General features: G+C 37.7%; 1 protein-coding gene across 1 annotated transcript in view; it reads left to right on the top strand.

The window, feature by feature from the left end:
• Positions 1-26504, top strand: part of gfra2b (GDNF family receptor alpha 2b) — a 127849-nt gene that overhangs the window by 85898 nt on the left and 15447 nt on the right. Inside the window, exons 6-7 of the mRNA XM_041971019.1 lie at positions 21787-21896; positions 22386-22526. Of these exons, the coding sequence (XP_041826953.1) occupies positions 21787-21896; positions 22386-22526 (251 nt within the window). The remainder of the gene's footprint in view (positions 1-21786; positions 21897-22385; positions 22527-26504) is intronic.

The following is a 26504-nucleotide window of genomic DNA, read 5'->3' as shown; positions in this document are numbered from 1 at the left end:
GAAAAAACAACAACAACAAAAAAAATAAAAAAACAATACTTGTCTAATATTTTATATCTGTGGCTGTGAGTTAGAACAATGATATCAAATGGTAGATTATCATCAGAAGTGCAGTTAGGAAAAGACTGCCTCACAGATAAACTCCAGTGAATTGCTGTTTTTTGTATTTTCATATCAGAAATATACAGTATTGTGGAAAAGTCTTGAATCATACCTCATTTCTTTACATTTTCATTCAAAGCAGCCAGACCTGAAATCTTTTGAAGTGGTCTTGAGCATCAGTTTTTCTAAAGGGTTTTTCCATTATACATTGGCTCATCTTCTATCCATTTCCTGTATTTGACCTTTTTAAAGGGCTTATGATGCAATGAACCTTCCCCAGAGCCCACAACTCAACATTAGTGAAGCAGTGTGGCATCATCGTGACACAGAATGAAGCAAAAACAGTCAACATCCAAAGAAGAGCTTTGGAAAGTCCTTCACAGACCCTGGAGAATTTTTTCTAATATGTACTGTAATACATGAAGGACTGAAAATTTCTAACTTCTCCACAGATTAAGCTTTCCACAGAAAAACCAAATGTAGAAAAAAAATTGAGTTTCTTAAGTGCACGTAATGCATAATTAGCTCCAGCAACAAAATGATCAGTGCACTGCTTATAGGATGCAAAGACCAATTCAAGATTGCTTACACACAGTTGCAGCAGTTACTCAGCGTCCATGCAGCAGAGGAGTCGTTTGGTCCACAGAGTTTGACCTACAAGCATAAAATGTCTTTGATAAGGGTGTCAGGGTGTATTCATGGGGCAGAGGTGGGTCTTTAAAGAGGGGTGTTCCTCCTTTTGCAGCCTTTGTCTCAGTCCAACACTATAGAATTTAATGCATCACAACTGTTATATATATATATATATATATATATAACATAGCATAGTAAAATGTAATGAAGTGTAATTGCACCACTATTGGAGCTGTCCATGGTGCTGAACTCTGGATCTACCCATTCAGCCATGCCGCCCATTTTCATAAGCTTCGCCACCGTCGCCATGTTTGCTGTGGCAAATTGCTATCATGTTTAAACTGGAGACTGAACTCCTCCAAACAAAATGTAAATTTCGATTGGTCGACTAGTTGTGTAAATCCACAATATATACATTTCTCTCTCTCTCTCTCTCTCTCTCTCTCTCTCTCTCTCTCTCTCTATATATATATATATATATATATATATATATATATATATATGTATATATGTTTATAAATATATATATATACATATATATGTATATGTATATATACATATTAGCAATAGAAACATCTATTACTGTCTGCCTGATACCCTACCCACAGCCTACAGGATAAAGGTATGGTTGGCTGTGGAAATGAAACAGGGGTCAGGGTTTACCAAGTCAAACCGTACCAAACCATCCCGTACCAACCTGTAACTGTCAGTGGAAATGGGGCTTTAGTGGAGGAACATGTGGCCTGTTTGGTTGATGGGTAGCCAGACATTCCACATTATTCTGGACCTTCTGTAGGGGGTTCGCAGAGACCTGTTAAAGGATTACTAGTGAGGAGAGATGTAACCCTGTTATATTTTCAGCTGAGACATTCCTATCACTCACCCGCTGTGTTCTTTCAGCTGTATATTATGCTCAATTTAATTGTCTTTGTCAGGCTGTGTCAGATACTTGTAGTGCTTTGAGGTGGTGTTAAATTCACTCATCTCACATTTGTGGTACAAAATGATCAGTTTTTCTATCAGCTCCTTTAAATAGGGGAGAGCCCTTTATAAAAAGGGAAAAGGGATGCTTCCATCCTGCAGAGCCAGATCACAGCTTGTTGTTGGGTTCTCATTGCAGTGGCTGTCTTTTCCTGTGTCCCTACAAATTTCTCTGACTACCTTTTCTTAACCTCATTAAGCTTACTAGCAAGGTCAAAGAGATTAAAGAAAAGAAGTTTGTGCTAAATTGGAGTGTTTGTTTGAGCCTGAGTGAGTATTTGATTTAGCCTCAATGTGCCTTTCTTTAAGCAGTGCTTGAAGCTCATTTCACATTTGCAGCTATCACATTAAGGGTTGTACCGAAGCCTGTAAAGACCCATGTGCTCTTCCTGCATATTAAATGTTCAATTGGCACAGTGTGCAACAAAAATCAGGAAGTGCACAATCGGCTGAAGGAATACCAAAATGCCTGCAATGATGCCATATTGCAAAGTTGAGAAAAGCAGAAAGGACAGGATTCAGGAAAGTCACTCTTAAAAATTCTGATGTCAGGCCTCAATAAACTGAGTCCTTTTCAGCTGAACCATGTAAACAAATCTAACTGATTTTATAATTATTGGTTTTAGAAGACTGACATAATATTGAATAGATTTGTAGCTTTAAATAAAGCACAGATGGCTTTTGATGATAATGATTTCAATACTGTGCATGTATCGGGATATGCCTTTTGTCCCTCCAGGGCCTTAAATGATTAGTCTAGTACTATTGCTTTTAATGAGCAAATATCTGAAGTGCTTGATGGATGTTTCTACATCTGGAGCAGCAGTTATAAGCTCTGGTTTCATTTTGCATCTGTTAACCCAGTGATTTTTTTCCCCCTTTGTGTGACAGCAGAAAGGAGACAGAGAGCAGCATAAAGCAGAACTGGAAGAGATGACTTTAGAGAATCTGCTGTGTTGGTACAGTTTGCTCCCTGCTTGTGATCTGCTGCCGGTGCTGGAGCTGTGATTGTAATGTGATATTGCTCTTTTTTCATGCACTGAGCAGGTGTCTCTTAGAGGGAACATGTGTGACTTACAAAGCATAGGAGAGGCAGCAGGGATAAATCTATCTGGGAGTGATTCTGCACACAGAGGACAAGCACTGCAGAGCATCATCCAGCAGACAGAAAGATCCAAAAGCTTTCTTCTTATAAAACCCACATTACTCACCTCCCTCACATCAGTTAGACAACAATACTTTCTGTGACACATAACAGCTTCACCCCAGTGTTGAGCATGACTCATGTTTGATTACCCGTAAAAAAGAATCCAAAGTAGGCTCGTTTGCTTCCTTTTAGCCTCCATTAACCTCAGACGGAGCTCAGAGAGCTGCATAAATCCTGCAGGTCCTCTGGGTCCTGATGGCCTTGGAGGGTGTCTCATCTGCTGCTGATTCTGAGAGCAGGCAGAAGGTAGTGGCTGCAGTGGCAGGGACTCTGACTGACACAAAGAATAATTAAATATGGTTCCCACCACAAGTAATGTGCAAGAAACCTGCAGAGAGCGCTAAAAGGGTTTTTAGAAAAGCTTTATTTGCATTTCAAGTAATTGCTCAAGTGCTACCTCAGGCAAAGTTCCTCCTGGAAATATAAAGAACTCTATCCAAATGTGTGTACTGTACCTCTATTTAAGAAATCTTTCATTCAAGTCTTTTAGTTATTATAAATATTTTTCACTTTGTAAAATAAAACTGAAGACATGAAAACTGACACACACCGAACAACGTAGTAACAGCTTCTTCATCCTCTTACCACCTACACCTGCAGTGTTCTCAGCACCCTGAGATCCAACACATGTGCAGCACATGTTGCTGCTTTCTTTCCCACTGAGTCCTAACTGAAGGAAACCATCTCAGCCGCGGAGGCCAGGTCATTTGATGCAACACTGCAGAGCCTGCAGGTGTCCTTCACATTGTTGTCTTGCTAAAAAAAAACTAACAGCGATCACACTGAGCTCAAACTAAATGGGATGTTGCGTGCCGCTGCAGGAGTTGGTTCAAAGGCGGATCAGCACATGCAGATACCATCAGTTCTCTGTGTCTCACAAAGACACAACACTGGTGGAAATCCAGTTTTATTTTAATAATATCACTTCATCACTTAGTGGGCAGCAGTTTCTTAAATCCTCGATGATGTTTTTGATGTACTTAATGTTTCCTGAAGGTGAAATTCTTGCTAAACTGAAGGCAAACACTCATCCTTTCACAGCACACGCAGATCTTGTTAAACAATTCTAGTTTTTTGTCTCACTCACTAACATGTATTTGTTAAGACATCATTTTTTATATTTCAGAACTCCAAAAAAATATCGACAGGTTGGACTCAAAGGAGAGAACTGGAAAGTGAAGTAGTGAAAAAAGTTTTCTATTAAAAAAAAAAAGGTTCTGTTTGATTTCAAAACTCAGGCAAACTGAAAAACAGACAAGAATATCTGGCACTTAAGGGAAGGGGAACACAGCTTGAATAGCTGGCAGGAAAGGCAGACAAAAGGACAGAGGAGCAAATCCAAACAGGATGTGGGGATGACAGACATTTCAAAATAAATCTCGGCCTAACAAAAACACAAAAAGTTACCTGGTCCTAAAAAAACAAGAGTGTGATTGGTCCAGTTTAGGGCTACTAATCAGTTTACCAAAAATAGGTAAAAAAAAAAAAAAAAAAAAAAAAACAAACAAAAAAAAAAAAAAACAGATGATTGTAATCTTGATTTGTTCCAAAAAGCGACATTCATTGAAGGCCATGTCACTGAGGAGCAAAGATGGAAAAAGGATCTCAAGTTTCTCAACAAATGTGAGAAAATCATTTATTTTCTTCACTTTTTCCAGTAATGTCGTCTTAGCTGAATCAGCCATGGTGTGTGTCCAAGAAGTATGATATGTAGTTGCTGGTGTGTGACACCGTACCATGAAACACGGCTGTCACGTCATGCTCAGGCTAGATAAACAAAGTTGTGAAGTGCAGTTTCTCAGCCTCAGGATGTTGCAGGTCGACTAATGATGGTTCCAGTAATCTGCATAATGAAGATTTTTATGGTCGGAAACATATAGTTTTGCTTGAAAAAGTCCAGAACATAATTAAGTAATTCCTTTTTGTAAAGTACAAGAGAGCAAGCCTAAGCTGGACACCTGTGATCTCTGATCCTTCAGATGTCATTACATTAAGAACTGCCATTCATCACAGCTGATAGAACCACAGGAACAAGGGATTACTGTGAAAATCTTAGTTAAATGCTACAGAAGAGGGTGACATTTACAAATGCAACTTCTAACGTTTCTGTGCAAAAAAGAAGCAGCATGCTAACCTTGTCCAGAGCCGATGTTGACTTCTGTGGACTCGGATGCATCTGAATGGACCATCACACAGTGGAAACCTGGATTGTGGTCAGACCGATAGGTATTCCACATTTTTTGTCAGAAGAAATGGACGCTGTGTACATCAGACCAAAAACCAAAGGAAACATGCAGACTGTTCTCAGCAGCAAGTCCAAAAGCCCAGCTGCATGATGATAGGGTGTTGTATTAGAAGTCTTGACATTTCCACTTCTGTGATGGCAGCATTGAAAGTTTACTGAGATTTTACAGCAACATATGCTGCCTTCAAGACCACATCATTTCCAGGGATGTCTTGCTTTTTCCAACAAGGCGAAAACACTTTGCATACCGACATGTCTGCAGAAAGATCAGATTACTACATTACAAAGTGGTAAAAACTGTACTGTCCCAAACTGAAGAAAGACAGTGACTGAAGTAATGTTGAAGTATAAAAAGTGCTGAATTGATTTAATCCAATACTAAACATTTCCCATCATGGACGCAGATATAAAACCTTGATTCTCAGTCATGTTGAAATGATCTTGGCTGATAAGAAGTGTCCTACAAGTTTGACTTTCCTGTGGACTTGCTGATTTCATCAAATGAATTTTCTGACTGTCTGTCTCTACAGCTAAAGGACACTGAGCTTCTATAAGTGTCTGCTGATTATGTCGAGTGTTTCTACATTCTTCCCATTTAATTATCAGAGGTATAGTCATTGCTTCTTATCTGCAGGGACTGAAAGTGTTCAGTAATTACGGACAGACAGCAGTTAAGAAAAGGACAGCGTGTGAGATTCAGATTCTGCCTTTGACCTGTAATTACTGCAGCCCACATTCTGCTTGTTGTGTTGTGCTTGAGAGCAGACTGTTTGTGTGTTTGTAACTCTCAGCAGAGTTTTGCTTTAGGTAAAGTGGTGGAGTGAATATTGAAGCCGCAGCATTTAGATCTGATTATATTCTGAACAGACAACCCAGTTTGTTGAGTAGATGAATAGAAGGCAGCGAGCTGCTCTTTGATTTATTTCATTTCAGCATCGAACAAGGTGATGCTCTTCACTGTGATGACGTGTTTAACCCCAGCACGTGATTGGTTTTCTGCATGTGTGTACATCTGTTTGGTGATTAGCTCCTTTGTTTCGACTCGATGTTCTCTTTAATTAACAGTCCCTCAGCGGGATTGCTCATTTGCATACTTACATATTTGCATAACTCATGAGTTGCTGGTTGCTGCTCTCGCTCAGCATCAGGTTGGTTTGCCCTTGGTTGCACCCCTGCTCGTTCTGCTTTCTGCTCCATCTCTGTGGGGACACCTCGCCCTCATTTCCTCTTTAAAGACTCATCCACTGCTCCTCATCTCTCCTGTAAACCAACAGGACGCTTTTAGACGAGCAAGGAGGAAATGAGTTGAATCAGGGGATGTTTTGGTATTAGCCCACACAGTACGGTAGTGAGTTTGTTCTGTTACCAGCGTCCTCTGTGACCTACAGAAAAGAGGCAGCTATTTCCATCATGCCGGCACCTCACCTCACTGACCGTGTAATGGAGCGCTGCCGTGGCTAGATTGGCTCCCTCGCCTTAAAACACCACTCAGCTGGTGCTGCCTGCACCGCGACTGGCGGGTTTGGAAAAGCAGTTTAGCTCAGCACACCTCATTGCACAGCGAGTGTGTTTGCATGCATACCACTGTCTTTTGATGGGGGTCATGAGGAACCTGATGCAAATAAATTCTCACATTTGCCAGATGCATCTTGATGGAAACTTCTGACAAGTCTATTAGAAGTAAGGTTCTTTGTCTGACCCTGCTCGAGGTCTTAAAGGGTCAGTTCACTCAAATTTCTAAAGGATTTTATTTTTCCTGGAGAAGCTGCACACATGTTAGGTGAACTAGGGCTTTAACTCTGTTCAGAGTGCTGCAGACAATGTTTCACTGTCACAACTGTGAGAAATAAACTTCTGGTTTTACTCATTTTACATCATAAAATAACCCCAATAAAAAAAGACAAAAAACAAACGTTGGGACCCTGTGGGTATCACCTGGACAGAAACTTTACACAGTTTGTTGATCCCAAGCACCAAACAGTAATTTTACAATATAAAATATTACAATATTTGCTCCAAAATCTTATGGGGAGATGTAAAAGGGGATAGATGGGGGTGTTAAATTAAATCCATTGCTTATATAACCATTAATTATCTGACAATTTCACTTTTTTATATTCCTTTCAGTCTGTTTGGCTTAAAAGGCATATGTTTTTGCTTAAATATTAATAAATACATGGCTACAGGTCAGTATAATGTTTTCTGAACATACCATGTTCAAAGACTCAAGACCCTTTCAAAATGTCGTTCTCACAGTAAAATTGTGCTTTAAAATTTAAGGAGTTTCTCCTAATCAGAGCTATACCTCATGACCATGAGACCAGAGACTCTTGAACCAACCAAAATATAGTTTAAAAGGTCTAAATGTTTTGAATAGTGAGTTAGTTTAGGTCCAAAGTTTCCTGGAGGTTTAAGAGAAAAGAAATGTGCAGAATCTCTCCTTCCTCTGTTGTTATGATTGCAGTTAAACAGAATGCTGTCTGTGGGGTTCAAACATACCCTGTCAGTTTTTGATCCAGTGGGGCTACTTTTCAGATGCAAATGGACTCGGATAAATGCAGCGTCAAGTAATGCATTAAAACGGTACACAGAATACAGTTTCATACAAAGGTTGGACTAGAAAGTGGTTGAATATATGCAACGTTTAGCGTCCTTTTGGATTGTGAATCTCCTGTTGCCCTTTTTCTGTGCTCCCTTTACTTCCATTGTTTTTGTGGAATGAGGGATTTGAAGTTGCCGGTAAACAAATCTGCTAATTAGATGTCAAGTTTGATCCAGCATTTCCTTTAATCATGAATCATTTACTCTTTATGAATTAATGAGCTCAAACTGTTTCAAAATGTATTTTGAACCTTTTTTGAACACGTGGAGCAATTAGATAAAGCAAATTCTACTTTCAGTGCAAAGTCTGCACACTAGATTTCAGTTGGAGCTTTGTAAAAATGGAATTATTAATAAATAAATATCCCATTAGTAAGTATGGTAAATAAACACCAGCTCTACTTATTTTATATTAATGTATTTATTGAAACTTCCTTGAATTATTGAAACAAATCCATTCATGCATCATAAAAGGATTTATGCACAAACTGTAAACATAACAAAATAAAACTTCAAACATTTTTGTATTTGAATGCAATTACATTGTGATTTTCAGTATTCTGATAACAGATATATCACAATCCCAACATTTTACTCTTGTTTGATTGATTTTAAAAACAGAAAAACAGACAAAGTTTCTGAGTTGAATTTTAAGGCAGGGGTTTGTGTGTCTGTGGGTTTATTTATGTTGTTTTTTCCTGTTAATGCAGACAAGGTAATTAAATAACACCAGGAAATGTCTGAGTTGTTTATGCCATGACGGACTAGTCAGGGTCAAACAGAAGAGAGTCAGTGGGGGTGGATGCATCACTGACAGCAAACCTTCTCACAAGTGTGACTGAAGAGAGGCTATCATATGAGCCATGCATGTCTGCATGTGTGTGTTAGTGAGTATTTACACTGGAGATAATTGGATGAGTTGGTTCTAGCGGTGTGTATGTGTCCCTGTCATTCTGAATAAGAAGTGCTGCCTGACAGTCAGTAATCAGGGCATTACGACTCATAAGCTTCGCTGTAATTTTATTTCATATTCTTCACCTTCTCTTGCACGTACAGTGGATGCACATGAATAACTGAGAGAATCGCACGAAACGTCTGCACCGAGAGCCAGAGTACAGTCAGACAAATGTCATGACAGCAGATAGCTCAGCAGATTTAATCCCCCCGTAGGCAACAAACATGCAAACAAGTGCTGCAGTAGCCTATTCTGGTCTATTCCAGGCTAGGGCTGCTGGTTGACTACCAGCAATTGTGACAGTTGGTCTGGTCATTCCAGTCTGGATTGATTTTGAGCTGGTCTGTTGGTCTTGTCTACTATATTTCCAATTTTTCTAGTCTTGCTGTAATGTTCTTGTTCACTCTGAGTTAGTTTTACTGGTCCATTACATATCCAGACGTCCTCCAGTCAGTCTTCTGGTGTGTTCCAGTATGGGTTTATTTGAGCCTGGGTCTCTTGTTGTGTAGCTGGTTCTGGCCTTTTTGAGTTTGAGCCTCTCTAACTGGACCTTTGGTCAGTCCTGATTTGGGACTGTTCCAGACTGAGTCAGTTCCAGTCATGGTTCCCTGACCTATTTCTTTGAATCATTCAAGTCTGGGCCTGTTGGTCTATTTCAGTCTGGACCGTCCTGTAAAGGCTTATTGATCTTACACATTTGAAACAGCACCAGACTGTTTCAGCTGGTCTGTTCCAGTCTGAATTGCTTTAATTCTGTTGGTCATTTTCACTTATGTGTCCTCATGTCCTTTGTTTTGCTCCATTTTGGATTAATAAATCTGTTACAGCCTGTGTCTTATGAGATGGTTCAGTTTATGTCTGTTGGTCTTTTTCAGTGTCAGTTCTGGTTTCCAATGTCTCAGATTTCTGTATCTTCAGAAACCTCTTTAGAAGACTTCAAGCTGTCATCTGAGTAGACTTCATTCCCATTAAAGGTTAAAGATTATCATTAAAAAAAAACAAAACAAAACAAACAAACAAACAAAAAAAAAACACTGATCCCAGCACTTCAAGCCTGAAGTCAGTCCTTTTGATGAGTCAGTTCATTTTTGATCGACCTGCAGAGTAAAATATCAAAACCCAAAGATTATAAAACATTGAACACCCTTCAGCCATTACATGCATGCATTAATGTCCTCCCAGCGTTCATGTGTGTTCTATATTATAAATCTGTGCTTTAGAGAAATGAGCTCTCAGCCTTAAGTTTGCTGTACAACCTCCAGCCATGTCTTATTCAAACATGTTTATTTTTTCATGCATCTTACCCCATAGTCTCCCCGTTACAAGCGTCAGGAACCTAATTTTGAGGAAATGTCTCAGGTCAGTAAAAGTACAGTACATTTTTTTTCCTGTTAGATGAATCTTTAACAAGCCCTGCAGGGAAATGAGAGGACTCCAGCAGGATTTGATCAAGTGGTGTCCAAGCTGGCAGATTGAACCACTCAGCTATCTCTGCAGTGATTTTCTTTAGCTCTTCTATTTTCACTCTCTGACCTTCATCTGTCATCTGTATTAACTGGTTCTTGAACAGTCAAATCACTTTATCTGAAGAACACTTGTTTAAGTCGTCTTTTAGAAGGAATACTAGCTATTGACAGCTTTAAACTCCAAAAAGTAGGCTACAGATATACAAGACTTCTTGTTTGCAACTTTTTTCTCATACCTCCGGGTGCAGGCAACTGTCTTGTCTTTTTTTGACAGTTTATTCTGGATTGAAACCACTGAACACAAGTTGTGGAGACCTTCTGTTTAGAGACTGAGGGTTAAAAATAGAAAAGGAGGTTCCCATTCTGTCTGAGGAAAAAAGGAAATCATATTAATTATATTATGTTATAAATTTTTAAATGTGAATTACATTTTCATAAATATTCATTGTAACAGGCGAACTATAAAACTTTGATATTGTTCTTCTATTCTGGGTCGAACCTTCCACAGAGGACAGGAAGTCATGTTCTCAGGTGTTCTTTTTATATATTTAATCAAGGTTGCCAGATTGAGATGAAGGCCTTATTTTCAGGAGGCAGCTGTGAACTAAAACACCAATCAGCTTTGACCTTGAAACCACAGACAAGTAGCCATCAGGAAGTCGGCAGACCCAACACAGAAATCTGCCATAGCTCAGTATGATCAGATATAAGAAGGATGATCTGGAACAAGATTTATCAACAGGGTTTGACCAACAGCCCAACAGATCTGCTGCCAACATCCCAGTCTGAGACCTCTCAAAACACCTCATGAGTCTGGTTTTCCTACCCTGGTTGATGATGATGATGACCATTAATCTTCAGTAGAATCAAGGCATGTGACTCAATCGCTTGTAGTACAGAAGCCAAGTCTCAAGGGATGTCTGCCTCAATGGAGACATAACAGAACAGAAGCACTTTAAAGTCAAAGTCAACACAATGCAAAACTAAGATGAGTCTTAAATCATAAAACAAGCTTTAATTCACATTTGAACACATCTCTGATTAAACAAGTTAACATGATGCTTAGTTATACTTTGAAATCTGAAGTTTTCTGTCATCATCATCATCAAAGCCGAGGCTTCAAGTCACTCTGAAAATCAAAAGCTTTTTCTGTAAGAAGACTGACAGGAATCAAACAGCATGGACTACATTAAAGGCCAATGCATGCAAACAAGGCGGCGGTGTCTTCTCAAAAATCAGACATGCCTGAAGAAACATGCTGCTTGTGTTTCTTGGAAATAAATAGTTCTCAAGCATAAGTTCACAGCAGTCGTCTGTTCAACCATCCGAGTCCGTCCATTACTCTGCAGTCTGTCCTGACGAGGGTGGAGGTGTCCCTGTTTCTTTCTTTCTTTATTAAGATCCCCATTAGCTTTTGCAAGGCATCAGCTATTCTTCCTGGGGTCTTTAAATTTTTGCAATTGACAATAAAAGCACAATACACACATAATACAAGACAGTACATATACTGTAGTACATGAACACAAACTCACATAACATACCCACTCTCCGTAACACAAATATAACACTAAGACTGCAACACACATCACAAGCTCCTACACTGAAACATCATTAAAGAAAAAAATATGAAAAAAAAAAAAAAAATAGTTAAATATACAACAAAATAATTGTCTTACTCTAGGATACCATGACCCCTCAACAGGCCTGAACACAAAGAAATAACAGTCAACTCAAATCAGTACAGACTGTTACAATCAACCTAAATAAGCTATATTATAAATCAAAATTACGTGCTAAATAATAATCTTTTAATTTCATTTTAAAATTTACCATATTATTCTGTTTTATTATATAATCAGGAAGTGAGTTCCATTCCTTCATTGCTCTAAATATCACTGTAGATTTGACAACTGTCTTGCTTATTGGCAAAGTAAAATAACCTCCACTAGCATGTCTTGTTGTATAGTTATGCATCTCTGAACTGAAGGACAATTTACTATACAAAATAGTAGGCTTTTTTGAAGTAATTATGTTTCTAATGAAGACCATCAACAGAAATAATAATCTATATTTCACCTCTAGCCAATGAAGATGGTCATGCATTTTACTTATGTTTGTCCGTATTCCACAGCAGAGGGCCACTCTTGCTGCTTTATTTTGTGCCATTTGAAGTTTCCTGATGTTATTTAATGATGTATTGGACCAAACAACTGTACAGTAATTGATATGTGACAAAATCAGTGTGTGTGCATTTGAGCATTTCTGTGTCTGTCTTTGAGAGCACCTATTTGAAGTTTGGACCTTGAGACATCGGACATTAATCTCACCTTGGAAAACAGCTTTAAAGTACTGTATGAAGGTTGAGACGTGTGTGGTTCAGGTTAGGATCAAGTTTAAGTTGGGATTGAAGCAAGAAGCAACTGGTGCTGCCTATCATTCTGGGAAAGGTTAAAGGTCATTTCCAAACTATTTGGAGTCCATCTTTCTGTAGTGAGAATGATTATTCTCAGGTAAAAAAACATTCAAAACAGCTTCCAATCTTTCCAAGAGTGGACATCCCACCAAGTTCAACCCAAGGTCAGACCATGCAATAATGCTCAGAGAAATTCCAAAAAACCCACAAGATGCATCCCAGACTCTATACAGTCCTCCTTTAGCATGATAAATGTTAAAGTTCATGACAGTAATATTAGAAAAATGTGGAACCAGTATGGCTTGTTTGGAAATATTGCAGGAGAAGGCCTCTTCTCTCTCTAAAAAAAAAGCATGGCAGCACGAGTTAGGTTAGCAAAGCTGCATCTTAATAAATCACAAGATTTTTAAAACAATGTCCCTTAGACAGACTGAAATGGAAACATTTGGTTACAGCAACTGTTTGGAGAGAAACAAAGCAAGTATTTCATCTCAAACACCTCATACCAACTGCCAAGCATATTGATAGAGGGCTGATGATTTGGGATTGTTTTGCAGCTACATACCCTGGATAGCTAACTGTCATTGACTGGACCATGAACTCTATAGTTCTGAATACCAAAGTACGTGACCAAATGTGAGCCCATTTGTCTGACAGCTAAAGCTTGACTGAAATTGGGTCATCTAACAGGACAATGATCTCAAACACAGCAGCAAATTGACAACAGATTGGCTGAAAAAGAGAAGAATTAAAATGTTGCAATGGTCCAGTCAAAGTCAAGACCTTATAAGTACCGCCACCATCTTTCTAAGGGCAAACAGCATATAATAGCTAGTTTAATCAAATTAGCTATCCATTGTAGTAGATTTCTTACCTCCATCCCCCATATTTGATGTACATATTTGTTTCTTCTTCTTTGTCCTCAGATGTGCCCAGTCAGGCAAATTTATTTACACAGCAGATTTAATAAATTAGGCAACCCAATGCACTGTACATAATCAACAGAAACATTCACACAGGATTATACATACAGTAAATGGTAAATGGTGTATTTATATAGCTCGTTATTGTACCTGGAATGATACCTGAAGCGCTTTACATTATACATCGTATTCAACCATTCACACACACATTCACACACTGATGGCGGAAGCTACATTGCAAGGTTCAAACCACAACCCATCAGGAGCAATCTGGGGTTCAGTGTCTTGCTCGGGGACACCTCAGCATGAGCTCGACAGGCCGAGGATTGAACCGGCAACCCTCAGGATACAAGATGACCATTCTACCCACTGAGCTACGCCGCCCCCTAAAATTGTAACTCAAGTTACAGTTTTAAACATGTGTAGTTTACATGTTCATGAAAAGTTATTCAAAAAGAAAAAAATAAAACAAATATAAAAAAGTAAAAACTCCCTAGCTAAATAAAAAGTGGTTGCAAAAATAAAATAAATAAATAAAGTTTTAAAACTCATTTTAAAAGAACTTAAAAGAAATTCTGGTACAGTTAAGTATTGGTTTGACCAAGGCATGCACTTAAACTTTGTCTGGGAACAAAATCCCCTCATGAGACAGCAATAAAAAGCTGTATGTCATCAGCATAATTATGAAAAGTTATTTTGTTCATGTTTAACCAAGCTTGTGGAAGCATATAGATATTGAACAATAGGAGGCCCAAAATGGAGCCTTGGGGAACTCTGCATGTTACCTTTGATTAAGTAGATCTTGAACTGACAAATGTATATGTATTTTCAGTATATGTATTTCTTTTTAACACACCAATTCTTTTAACACTAAAATGATTGCACGCTAACTTTTTTTTTTTGGTCATTGCTTGGCTTACATCAAAGTTTTAGGTGATTGGTAGTGCTAGCCAAATGTAAAACATGAAAATAGATTAATTTGGTAACAAACAAAAAAGTTTCAAAATGTCCTGATATCAGTTATTTTAATTCAAAGTGGGTTTTGCTGAAATAACTAGACCCAAACAAACACACTGACCTCTGTAAAAGTCAAACACAGAAGTCAGGCCTGTCAAACTAAGTCACTCTGCAGCTTACGGGCAAGTAAACAAACACTTGCATATGTATTTGAGTGTCAAGCATTACTCTGAGATGCTTGTACTTCTGTCTTTGTAAGGACATTCCCCAGGATTAAGCATCCCAACTAAATTCTTAATCGTAAAATAAAGACTAAAGATTTCCTCACAGCATATATGCACCAGTACATAAATAGGACTGGGTGGTGGGTTTCCATCAGTTTCAGTGTCAGAATGACACGTTGGTTACTCTGCTGATCAACCACACACCATCTCACACCTTTTTTCTCTACTAGTCTAAAGCAAGCTGCATTCAAGAGGACGGAACATGAATCAGGTAAAAGGCTGGAAGCAGAAGAAGCTGAGGAATTAAAGAGGAGACAGAGATAGAGGAACAGAGGAGGGGAGACAGGATGGTGAAACACAGAACTAGGGCAAGCAGTAGATTAAGCTCAGCAGCTGCACAGTTATTGCCTGTGACAGTTTCTTGTCCATTAACATATGCATGATGTAGTGGATGCTGCAGGACACGCATTCTGGAAATGCAGATAATCTCCCAAACTACTGTGTGAATCAGCCTTTATTTCCTGAAGGATTTTCAGCTCTCAGGGGATTTTTTTCTGTGCATCTGTTCCATCTGTTTATGTCCTGTTCTTACTCCATTTTTCAAGGACTTGACACAGAGATTATTCAAATTTCAGCACTCTCAAGTTATTTGTCCACCAACTGCACTTTTCCTTGAAATCCGAAATGAACTGACATAATTTTGTTCAAAATTAGTTCAACTTTGTTTAGATAAGACCCATATTAGCATTATTAGCATGTTGGAAAGTTTTTATAACAAACGCTGGATTGATTTATGTGGGCATTGTATCTTTGCTCTAAACCTCATCACCCAAAATCATACAAAAAAACTTGCTTTTAAATTGTTTTTTATTTATTCCCAAAAGGATATTTTAAAATCTTCTTTCCATCACAATCGTTAACAATGAGTGTGACGCATATCCTGTTGCTGTGTCTTATGAAACATAACAGTATAATAAGAGGTTCCATGGCAACTGTGACGCATACAGATGCTGCAGACAGCTACTTTCAAATGATTTCCTACATTTTATTTATTTTTTAATTACCTATTTTCCCTTTTTAACCTTAGACACATGTAATTTTGGATTAACTGAAGACAAAAGAAATACTTGTTGGCATTTTAACAATTACAAATATTAATGACTTACCAAGAAAAAGATGAAGTTCAGCTCAATCAGCTGGGTTGTTATTCTATAATGATCAATTTGGACTTTTGTCTGGATGCTGTAATAGGAATTGGATGAGGTTTGAACTAAGAAATTTATACCGATGTTACAGAAATATGTGAAATAAACACTTACTGTGATGGAAGGGCATAATGTGCAGGTAGCCCTTAAACAATGACTGTATTTCAATGAAACTCGGCTTAATTTATAAAGCAGTTGCAGAAAAATTAAACCCAAAGTACTGTAGAGAATGAGAGTGACACAATTTTTGTATGTAGTCTTTTGGTTTCTGCAGTTCAGTAAATACATTTATCAGCCACTTCCGACTTTTATCTACAACAGTGATAACGGTGATAATTATACTAATTGAATAATGCATCTGGAATGTGTGGAGACTTAGGTTAAATAAAGAAAGAAATTAAATAAATAGCACCTTGGATGTAAAAATCAATGAATCTTCACTTTAAGTATAAGGTTTTGCTTTTCTAAACGTAACACATATCTTGATTTTTTTTCATTTATTTTGCCATATCAGTGTATATAGATGCATTCTCACTCCTTCACCCAAAAATGGCTCTTAAAAATGTCTGTTTGATGTAAAATGTTGAAGAAACACGAAAATATAAAGTATCATGTGCACAGTATGAAATTATTTGCTGCAGTAATTATCAGACACCTGGAAAACCTGTTTAAATGCTAAAGAATCCACCATTTTTTTGCAGGTTTCTGAAAACAGAAAATCACTTTTACACATTTTTACAAACACCTTAACCCGTTAAGGCCCAACCAATGAAAAAATGGTAAGAAAAATCAATTCTTAAAAAAAATATATGAGGTCTTTATTTGGCCCTTTAAAGAAATTTAACAAAAAATTTACATATTTTTTTGGGAGGGGGGTGGATCTGCCATTTATTACCAGGTGATATATTAAAAATATTATAATGTGGTTTTCTGCTTCTGGGTATCTATTAGGGGACAGAAGACAAGTATCAGAGCGTGTTCAACAGAATTTTGAGCAAAGTTTATGCCATAAATTGAAGCAAAATGTCTCAGAAACTGTATATGACAAATATGTCACGTTGGGCTTTTATGGGTTAAGGACTCTAAACAGAATCTGGAAATATTATTATTCCAATGATCACTGGACAGAACCATTTACTGTATGTACATACTGTATGTGTAGAAGAGATCATTCCCTTCTCATCTTTAGCAGGTGTGAACTGGGTTCCGTTTGTATGTTATTTTTTGCCTCTTTGTGAATGCACCATGTTGATGCCACATATTTAAATTCCACCTTTCTGCCTCACCAGTTTGCACATAAAAACTAGAGTAGCCAACAAATGACTGCAGAGGGTTCATTTGATGTGTATCCAACACGTTTCTCCATATGGCGTCTCATCACTTGTGCTTAGACTGCTGCTCTTCCAACATCATCTCTTTGGTTTTCTTCTTTCACAGGGATTAATGCTGCAAACTGAATTATCACCAGATGTTTGTCAAATGTGCTGCTAATTGTGACCTTCGTTGATCATGTGAAAATCAGTAGATACCCCACAATAACATCTGTTAACATTGTTCGTAGTAATTATGATGAAACAAAGGAGAGAGGTGTTTTTAAAGACTCGCAGCGTCAGGGTGGATGAGTTTAATCTCTGCACCTTTTTTGTTTGAAAAAGAGTTTGATACAGCCTCATAGGATTGTTTTTAATAACAAGATAAAAAATGTGTGAAATAAATGACGTACAATAGGGAAGCAAACTTTAAAATATACTTAATGGAAGAAAATAATTAAAGGATTAGAAATGCACTAGTGCATTTTTACACTACCTAACCTCTTGGCAAAATAAAAAAAAAGATTAATATGAATATATAATCATATTTAAAATACAGTTTAAATAAATGAATTAACTTCACAACAAAGCTCCATAAAAATCTGCTGCAGCAGAACAACTGAATTACTCTGAGCTGCATGGGTCAGAAGCAATGCTTTGTTCATTTGCAGATGTAGACGCTATGAAGACATTTTGAAAATCAGGAAAACAAACTGCTGTTTATGAAGATACTCAGCAAAGTTGTAAATATAATAAAGTTGAGACATGCACAAAATTGTTTCGCCCAAATATGGCCTTGTCTTATGGCATTGACTAAATGTGAGTGCGTCTACCAAAAGTCAGTAACATGACCACCACATGTGGCCCACAAGGAAATTGCCATAATCTATGTGTAGGAAGGCTTCTCGTATTAAGACCACATCTGGCCCACAAAATGCTGGTGAGCTGCTTTGCCCTTATATGCCATCACGTGATCTTGACCAGATGCTTTTAACTGTCCTGAAAATATTTTATAAATCCAGGGAAGATAGAACCTTTTCGGTTTTAGCTCCTAATATATAGAATGAGCTCCCACTGCAGGTCAGACAAGCTCCTTCTTATGTTGTTTTTAAGTCTCGTTTAAAAATATACTTTTACTCTTTGGCTTTTAAGCAAGTGTGAGTTGTCATCTGTGTCCTTTACCCTTGTGTTATTTTAAATTTCTTACAGCTCTTGTGTGGTCATTTATAGTCTTATTTTTATTTTTATCATTGTTCTTGTGCACTTTTATGCTTTTTTCCTCTTTTTAATTTATTGTACAGCACTTTGGTCAGCTGGTATGTTGTTTTTAAAGTGCTTTAAAAATAAAACGGTATGATAGGGTATGGTATGCTATAGTTTGGTAGGGTATGGTATGGTATGGTATGGTATGGTATGGTATGGTATGGAATGATATGATATGATATGGTTTGGTATGGTACGGTATGGTATGATGTGGTTCAGTATGGTATGGTATGGTATGGTATAGTATGGTATGGTATGATATGGTTCGGTATGGTATGGTATGGTATAGTATGGTATGGTATGATATGGTTCGGTATGGTATGGTATGGTATAGTATGGTATTGTATGATGTAGTTCGGTATGGTATGGTATGATATGGTTCGGTATGGTATGGTATGGTATGATATGGTATGATATGGTTCGGTATGGCATGGTATGGTATGGTAAGATGTGGTTTGGTATGGTATGGTATGTTATGGTATGGTATGGTATGATGTGGTTCGGTATGTTATAGTATGGTATGGTATGTTATGGTATGGTATGGTATGATGTGGTTCGGTATGTTATGGTATGGTATGGCATGATGTGGTTCGGTATGGTATGGTATGGTATGTTATGGTATGGTATGGTATGATGTGGTTCAGTATGTCATGGTATGGTATGGCATGATGTGGTTCGGTATGGTATGGTATGGTATGTTATGGTATGGTATGGTATGATGTGGTCCGGTATGCTATGTTATGGTATGGTATGGTATGGTATGGTATGATGTGGTTCGGTATGGTATGGTATGGTATGGTATGGTATGGTATAGTATGGTATGGTATGATGTGCTTTGGTATGGTATGGTATAGTATGGTATGGTATGATGTGGTTCGGTATGGTATGGTTCAGTATGGTATGGTATGATATGGTATGATATGGTTGGGTATGGTATGGTATGGATTGGTATGGTATGGTATGGTATGGTATGATATGGTTCGGTATGGTATGGTATAGTATGGTATGATATGATGTGGTTCGGTATGGTATGGTATGGTATGGTATGATATGATGTGGTTCGGTATGGTATGGTATGGTATGATATGATGTGGTTCGGTATGGTATGGTATGGTATGGTATGATATGATGTGGTTCGGTATGGTATGGTATGGTATGGTATGATATGATGTGGTTCGGTATGGTATGGTATGGTATGGTACGGTATGGTACGGTATGGTAAACTGTGCAGGGTTCCAAATAACACACATTATGACAATGTATTATATAAAAGTTTAAAGTTTTAATTTTTTTGTGAAATCCAAATTTATGCAGGTACTGCCTGTTGATGTGTTTGCTTCTGCAGGAAAAATTAATATAAACACTCATTTATTCCACACTCCAATGCACTCATTGCATTGCCAGTGACATTGCACTTATTTTCCAGCTCTTCATTAACTTGATGTGTATGCTTTATGAATGTTGTCATGGTGTTTCAAATGGTTTAGATGTACTGAAGCTACCTTAAAGCTTCCACAATTTGGCGCCTCCCAACAAAGACTAATTCTGCATCCATCTTTCATCTTATGTCTTCTCTGAGTACTCTTCAGCCAGTAAAAGTCAGTTCGATGTTGCCTCACTTCCTCCAATAATGTCCTCTTGTGTTTCTTTGCTGGGTCACCCATGGTGCATGTTTAAAACAACCAGTGTGTTGTTATCCAGTTGCTGGTGTGTGATGTGGTGCCATAAAGTGACAGTTGTCACGTGATGCACTGGGCTTGAACACAAAGCTGTGAAATGCAGTTTCTCAGCCTTGGGATGCTACAGGGCAACGATGGGTCCAGGAATGTGTATAATAAAAGTAAATGTGTCATCAAGGTTTTAAGAATCTCCACTGGCTTCCAATCCATTAACGCATCCAATTTAAAGTCCTCCTCCTTGTTACAGCTTCTGGCTTGTCGGCCTGCAGCCGTAATTATGGTATTAGGAGATCCACGTGTGGAACACATTGACCTGGGATTGGTTCTTCTTCCTCCTTCATCCTACCTTCCGGGATCTTCCGTCAACCCTCCCCCATTCAGGATTTGCCGCCTGCTGCTTGGGATTCATTGTGAAGGCGGGACTTGAGGGACAGCTGCCCTATAAATGATCCTCATCAGCATCATTCCTGGCAGCTGTGTACATGGACACACAGTTCGCCAGTCTGGGTTACTCTGAGTGTTTCATCTCTGTGTGGGTTTCAAGTTATAAGAGTTTCCTGAGTTTGAAGTGGTTTAAAGAAAAGTCTCTCTCAGTTTGTTTGGTAAAGAGTTTGCGGTATTGATTGGTTTTGTTTGTATGAAGTAGTTTGACGCTCTCCTTATGAGATGCTTTTGTGTTAGTTTAAGAATCGTATTTAGATTAGTAGTGCCAAAGTCCCATTTTTATATGGTATGGTACCGCTTTCCACTTGTGGACACTAGGTTGTGTATTTTGGGTTATTTAGTAGTTTGCCGGTTTTGGTATATCTAAGTTTTGAGAAGGTATTTCCTTTATTTCTATATTGAACCTGTTTTGTGTTTTGTTTATAGGAAATTGTACATTTAATTTGGTTTATTGTAAATAAATATTTTATTAAATACCACTTGGACCTGACTCTAGCCTGGTTTGTTACCGGCCCTTGCACCAAAAAAAAAGGGTTCATAACACTCCTCATTTTCAAAGTCCTCCTTAACCAGCCCCCCTCCTACTTTACAAAACTCCTCCACCCTTACACTACATCCCAAAGCCTCCGGTTCTCAGACTCCACCTCCCTTCATCTTCCTATCAGGACCAAGCACAGAACCTGGGGAGACTTGTTTAACATTTATTTAACATTCAAATCACTACTCTAAACACATCTTTTAAAAAGTGCTTTTAATGTTTGATACTTGACGGACTGGATGTTGTTCACTCTTATTCAGTTTCATCTGTTTGTTTTGTTTTCTATTTGATTTTTTCCTACCTGTTTGTATGTAAAACATCTTTGAGTATCTTGCAAAGCAAGCTATAAGAATATATATTATTATTATTATTATTATTATTATTATTATTATTATTATGTAGTGTACAGTTATGCAGGGTAAATTAATAAATAAATGTGTTTTTGTTTTTTTCAGCACAGTCTGAACTGAGCTGGTAAAACTTTCCTGAAATAAATTCTCTCGCAAAAAGGAACTTCAAACAAAGTGTGTTTGCTAGGTTTGGTCAGAAAACCATCCTGTCCATCCTGTTTTGCTCTTCACCGCCTAGGTTGTGTGGTTAAACTGTGATGCGCTAACATGTTTTTGTTGTGTTGCTGCAGGTCTCGGCTCGCTGATTTCCACATGAACTGCCAGATGACGTCTAACACCGTCACCAGCTGTCCTCATGACAACTACCATGGCTGCCTCATGTCCTACGTCGGCCTCATTGGTACGTCTGACACAGCTCGTCCAGCAGAGAAAAACAGGATGATAATCTGATTGTTCTTAAGGTAGATTAGTCAGCAAATAGAATCTTGTTTATTATCCATCCATAGGAGAGAATATTTTACTTCTCATTTTAGCCTGTATACAGACTAAATAACTCCTGAGGTGTGCAAATGAAATTAATTCTGTGGAAATGTAAATTCATACTAAAATTACCAAGTTAATGGATTGAGAGCAAGTAATTTCACCCTTCCTCATCCCTGTTTACCAGCCAGCTTTTATCTCCCGCTTTCCTTGACCATAATTTGAATCTTTCATTTGAGGATTTAAAAAAAGAGAGAGAGAAGCACATCGCAGGTGACTCGTTTCTGCTCTAGAAATTGTGGAGTGATTCATTTCCCAATTAGAAAAAAAATCCTCTTTTCCTTTCTTCCTGGATAATCTTCCTCCTAATTCTTAGTCCCCCACACCTTCTCTCTCGGCATCTTCTCAGGCTCAGACGTAACACCGAACTACAGCGACAACAGCCCCTCCAACATCACCATCAGCCTGTGGTGCACCTGCAGAGGCACCGGCCATCAGGAGCACCAGTGTGATGCCTTTCACCGTGACTTCACCCACAACACCTGCCTGAGTAAGTCCCAGCTGACTTATCTGCTCCAAATGTAGACACACAGCCTGGAAGATTAGAGGAAATTATTATTAAATGGCTAAGAGAAAATCCTCCAAAATGTGGCAAGTTCAGGATAACGGTCAGCTCAAGTTTATGATTATTCTCTTTGAAACTGAGTATACAGGTTATTATCTCAGCTAGATAACAATAATTGATAAATAAGTTGAATTTGGTGTCAGTCAAACAATCAATTTTCTCAGCTATAATCTGTAATTTAGTTTTCAGTAATATGTAGCAGAAAAAAAAATGAAAAATTCAGCTTAATGTCAATTTTTTAAAAAAATATTCACTTTGCTTACTTGTAAGTAATAAAACTTTAATATCAGTAAATGATTTTCTATTGTTGCCTAACTAGTCCCCTTGACCTTTTTTAAAATAAAAAATAGGACTTATTTGAAAGATATATTAACTCTTTTCTGCTTTTATGACAAACTATAAGTGATTCATTGATACACTAAAAGATTATTTTAGTTTGCAGATACGAAGAAAAAGTTAATTAATTTTCTGCCCATCATTTAATCAGCCTGTGGATGGATGGATGGATTTTTAAGTTTCCAAAGGAAACCGGTCACGGTGCAACTTGCTATTGTTATAATTTCCCTTCAGGAGTTGGAATTGTTTTCCTCTGTTTTATCTGTATGTAGAATGGTTATATTTGTAATTTCTTAAACTTAGAAAACTTAAAAAAATGTTAGACTATTTCTCCCCTCTAAATATACCAGTTGATGCAATAATATATACTATTGTATCTTTGACAAATGCTTCCATGGTGACCTATTGTTCATGTTCCTTTAATCAAACCATGATTAGAATCACATGCTGGCATCATCCGTTTGAAATATTATCATTATTTCTTACCTCAATAAAAACCTTTATTTGTCTTTAGTTTGAATGAATTGCAGGACTGAAATGAAAACACGAAATTTCTTGGACTCATACTGTTTGCAATAACAAAAGAATTAAAGTTAATGTAGGAATTGGCTTTGTTCTCATACTGTGTAACTATTAAGGATTGTAATTTTCTTGATTAATTGAACTGTTGTTCTATTTACTGATGGAATCAAACTCATAATTGAAGTTGAACTCAAGTGAATAATCACTTTTCAATCAGTAACCTGACATTTTTTTCTTTTTTTAATTTTGAGATATTAATTCTTGAATGATGACTCATACTTCTTTAAGTAATCTGTTTCAAGTAAGATATGCAACTTATGCTAGATTAAATACATTATTATTAGACCCTTAACTAAAGGCAGGAAAGATTTAAATATTTATGTAAAATAGTCTGTATATTTTTCTAAAGCATCCTCGCATCACGTTCAGATCTGAAAACAGTAGCTTGGTTCCTTATAAGGAGGAAAGAATGGAGCGAGGCAGATAATGGAGGAGAAAGGTCAGGCGGAGGAGGAAAAACAGAAGTGTGAGACAATGTGTGAAAGATCCCAAGATACTTCTTTAAATAACACTGACCCAGCTACAGCATCACCTCTGCACCTCCTATCAAACACACAGCTTCTCCTCCTCAGGCTCAGTGGTAACACATGCATTCACATTCATGAGCACAGAGGAACCACATCAATGTGCTGTATAAACAGAGCTTCACTGTTAATACATTAGTTTAAGTTTGAAACACAACTGGCAACTCAAGAGGTAAGGAGATAAATAAAAATAGAATACTATTTCTATACTGGGAGAGGAGGTCGGAGTGGTGGGGGGACTACAGATGCCTGCATGGTTAACTGGGTTTTCACCTGGACAACAGACTGAACTGGAAATACACCAGAAGGGACAGAGGAGACTCAGCTTCTTGAGGAACTGTTAAGTCCATCAGCTGAGACAGAAACATCAGAGCCAGTGACATAAAAGCCCTGTTCACAGATCGGTTCTTTCATTCAACCACAACGATGAGCGCTTCTTTAAGACTCCTTTATGCTCAACTTTAAATACGCATATAGATGGATCCTTCTGCCCATCCCATATGTTCATTTCATGAGTACTTCGTCTAGTTTGAGGGAGCTTGAAGATGCTTAGCCAAACAGAGCAGTACCACAGGAAACCACAGGGGCGGTGTTGCACAGTGTAGCTCACATGCTAACAGTGAGAGGAACAAAGAAGAAGAAACTACAGCAATGTATTTAATGGCTGCACAAACCACAGACGTCTACTATGCTGCCTGAGAAAATGCATTTTCATGCGATCATGTATAAACTGGAAACTAAACTCCTCCAAACAAAATGTAAACTCTGATTAGTCTACTAGTCGTGCAAATCCCATATATATATATATATATATATATATATATATATATATATATATATATATATATATGTATATATATATATGTATGTATAAATATATGTGACTGACTGGAAGCCAGTGTAAAGATTTCAAAACTGGTGTGATGTGTTCAGATCTCTTAGTCCTGGTTAAAACTCTAGCAGCAGCATCTGGATGAGCTGCAGATGTTTAATGCTCTTTTTAGGAAGTCCTGTTAAAAGACCATTACAGTAATTCAGTCTACTGGAGATGAATGCATGGAGGAATTTCTCTTGGTCTTTCTGGGCGACTAAACTTTTAATTCTGTTGATGTTTCTGAGTTGGTAAAAAGCTTCTTAGTGAAGCTTTGATGTGGCTGCTGAAAGTCAGGTCTGAGTCTATCAACACTCCACACTTACAAACTTGGATGGTGATTTTTAAAGACAGAGTCTCCAGGTGTTTGCCACTGCTGACCCTCTTCTCTTTGTTACCAAACAGAATAATCTCAGTTTGTCTTCATTTCACTGTAGAAAATTCTTCCTCATAAAGGTGTTTATTTGCTCCAGACAATGACACAGTGAGTCTATTGGGATGCAGTTGTCTGTTGACAGAGACACATAAAGTTGTGTGTCATCTGAGGAGAAATGTTTTTAACTTAGAGAGAGGAGAGATAAATATTCACAACATGCACAATAACTTCCATCCATGCACCTTTAGTGTTGCATTATCCATATTTCTTGCCTATAAATTGTCTAACTTTGCATTCTTAGCATGACTGTTTAGCTTAACCTCTTGTGCCTGAACCCTCCGCTACCGGGAGTTAGGGGGTTAACATCTGTTTTTTCGGTGTAATGTCAGGTTTGTGAATCTGATGGCATGAACGTGGTCAACTAATGAAAGCTCAAATCTCACAGATTCCAAACCTTTATCTCGCTATGACCAAGATTCACAGAAAAAAGAAGGCCTAATTTATGCTTCACGTTTGTAAACCATAGTCATTAAAGGTCTTACCTTTGCTGTCTTGCCTCAAAACTTATATCCACCAGAATAAAACTACGTTTAGTTAAAGAAAAAAAAAAAAGTTGTCATTGTCTCATTGTCTTTTGGGAGCAGTTTCTCATCCAAAAAACAATTTTTTTTTTACTTATCTGCATAGGTTTTGACAAACAAAGAGAAATGTTGGTTCTTTTTCCTTTCTTAAGTGCCAGACAGAAAACAGCCCTTCAATTTAATAAACCCACTCTCTCCTGATTACATCAAACGCTGCAGATCAGAAGCTGCAGCAGGACAAGACATGGAGGAAGAGACATTGGACTGCAAGCCTCTGCATGTGGCCAGTGAGCAAGAACCTTAAAAAAGGGGAAATAAAAAGACTGATAATAACGCATTAATGAGTATATATGAGATGAAATGCTGACTGAGATTAAACAGTATTTGTTAAGGGTTTAAGTCACTAGATACAGAAATAGCCACTGAATATTTACTTTTTATATCAACGAGTGTGAAACAGACAGAAATAAATTAAAATCATGATCTAGTACAATAGCCACTACCTTTTAAAAAATGTTGTTATGCTTAATTTTCAGTTTGTGTGACGAGACTGTGTGATGGTGAGTGCTTGTGGGTACGGCACAGAGGGTTTGTGTGTGGGGTTATATGGGGTGCAGATTGGAGTAGGTGGGG

The sequence above is a fragment of the Melanotaenia boesemani genome, chromosome 19 (genome assembly GCF_017639745.1).
Source record: "Melanotaenia boesemani isolate fMelBoe1 chromosome 19, fMelBoe1.pri, whole genome shotgun sequence".
Lineage (NCBI taxonomy): Eukaryota > Metazoa > Chordata > Actinopteri > Atheriniformes > Melanotaeniidae > Melanotaenia > Melanotaenia boesemani.
The sequence above is the reverse complement of the archived record's forward strand: the minus strand, read 5'-3'. Positions and strand labels throughout refer to the sequence as shown.